This window comes from Penaeus monodon, chromosome 29 (genome assembly GCF_015228065.2).
Source record: "Penaeus monodon isolate SGIC_2016 chromosome 29, NSTDA_Pmon_1, whole genome shotgun sequence".
In the NCBI taxonomy this organism is placed as follows: domain Eukaryota; kingdom Metazoa; phylum Arthropoda; class Malacostraca; order Decapoda; family Penaeidae; genus Penaeus; species Penaeus monodon.
In genome coordinates, this window is record NC_051414.1 from 30,013,997 (window position 1) to 30,015,624 (window position 1,628).

A 1,628-nucleotide genomic window follows, 5' to 3' on the forward strand; every position below is an offset into this window, starting at 1 on the left:
GGCGTCTTTCCAGAGCGGTTCGTCCACCAGCTGTGACCCTCGGAATTCGCTTCCCTTCCCTGAAACAGGAAAGCCAGCCTCTGAGGAGAGACGAAACGCCGGGTCCGGAGCCCAGGGTTTTAACAGGAATTCGCCAGATATTTCCTCCCTCCCCCCTCCCCCCGGCCGATCCATAAGCCCCAGCCACTCCCCAGGCCGCCGAGCGAATCCCCCTCATCCCTCCCCCGAGGGATTAATAATTCAGCGGGAGATTTTGCGCGAAAATGCGGCGCGGAAAGAGAGCACGAGGAGAGGACGGCGAGAGAACACCCTCTCGAAATCCCCCGAATTTTTTTTTCCCCCAAACCTCTGCGTCCATCCCCGAGGCCCGAGGGCGCCGCGCGCGAGGGGGCGACGCGCTGCCACCTCGAGAGGGCTTCGGCGAGGAGGAAAAGGCGCAGAATTGGCCGCCAAATCCCGGAGGCGAACATGGCGTCCAACGCGGGAGGCGGAACAGGGCGCCGCTGCTTCGACTCCCACGAAAAACTCTCACTTCCACACTCGCCCGCCGACAAGGCCACACGAAAACCCCCTTCGCCGAGACCGGCAGAGCCTACCGCACCCGAGGCTGCCCAAAGCGAGCTTCTAGAACTGAGAAAAAGGGCCCGAATTCCAGCGCCGGGCGAGACGACGTGCGGCCTCACCTAGTCCCCACGAGCGACGCTCCGCTACAACGTGCGCGGCGGACGAGCTCTTCATTGATCGCCCGCGAGGACTGGCGCGATGGTTCTCTTCCGGAATCGGTTTTCACGGCTTTTGGCCTGGGCTTCGTTGGTGATTGGGATTTTCGGATACGAGGAGGGTCCAGTGTATTTCTGGGCGTCTTTGGGGAGACTTTTGTTGCGGTTGAGAATTTATTTTTTTCAAAAAAAAATATTTTTTTTTCAAAATTCATTTTCAATCGTATTTCTTGATGCTGGCTTTTTCTTTGTCTATCTTGGTAATTTTCAGAAATAATTAAAGGATTTTCCCAACTTTACATATAACCAGCTCCACTTGAAAAGCTACAATTATTATTTTAAAGAGATTTTAATTTAATTCCCTACACTGGTCGTGACCTCGCCCGGTTTCGCCCGCCATTGCTTTTTTTTTAAAGGAACATTCCATTATGTTCCCTCGAGGCTTTAAACGTTGACCATTGTTTATGAATAAGCCAACAATAGGATATAAGCACCTTTTTGTGTGGTGGAACTTGGAATAATCTACTTGCATGTTTTCCATTTTAACTGTATTCATTTTATATATAGAGCCTCGATTTTTATCATTATATATCAATCCTCTATATGCAAGTTTAGATTAGTTTTCTTAACATAACTTATTATCATCAATGAAAGAACCTGAAATAATTTCCCTTGGTAATTGGGAATTTCACGTTAACAATAACAGAATTGGGTTTATCTTATCAGTTACATACTTCTGTGAATTCATGATATTAGCCTATTCATGTGTGCTTGTTAATTGGTTCGTCCTTTATTATCTTCATTAAATATTCGCCATTAGAATGCACAAATCGACGCTGAAAGAGATAGTTTTATTCATTAATAGTTTAGGTCATTACTTAAGCCAAATGAAGAACGGTTTATAGATGT

At 47.6% G+C, this 1,628-nt stretch overlaps 1 protein-coding gene across 1 annotated transcript in view; it reads right to left on the reverse strand.

Moving 5' to 3' along the window:
• Positions 1-373, reverse strand: part of LOC119592136 (serine/arginine-rich splicing factor 7-like) — a gene marked incomplete in the record, with an annotated part of 10,192 nt that extends 9,819 nt beyond the window's left edge. The window contains 1 exon segment of the mRNA XM_037940954.1: positions 347-373. Within this exon segment, the coding sequence (XP_037796882.1) occupies positions 347-358 (12 nt within the window).
• Positions 374-1,628: the final 1,255 nt, after the last annotated feature.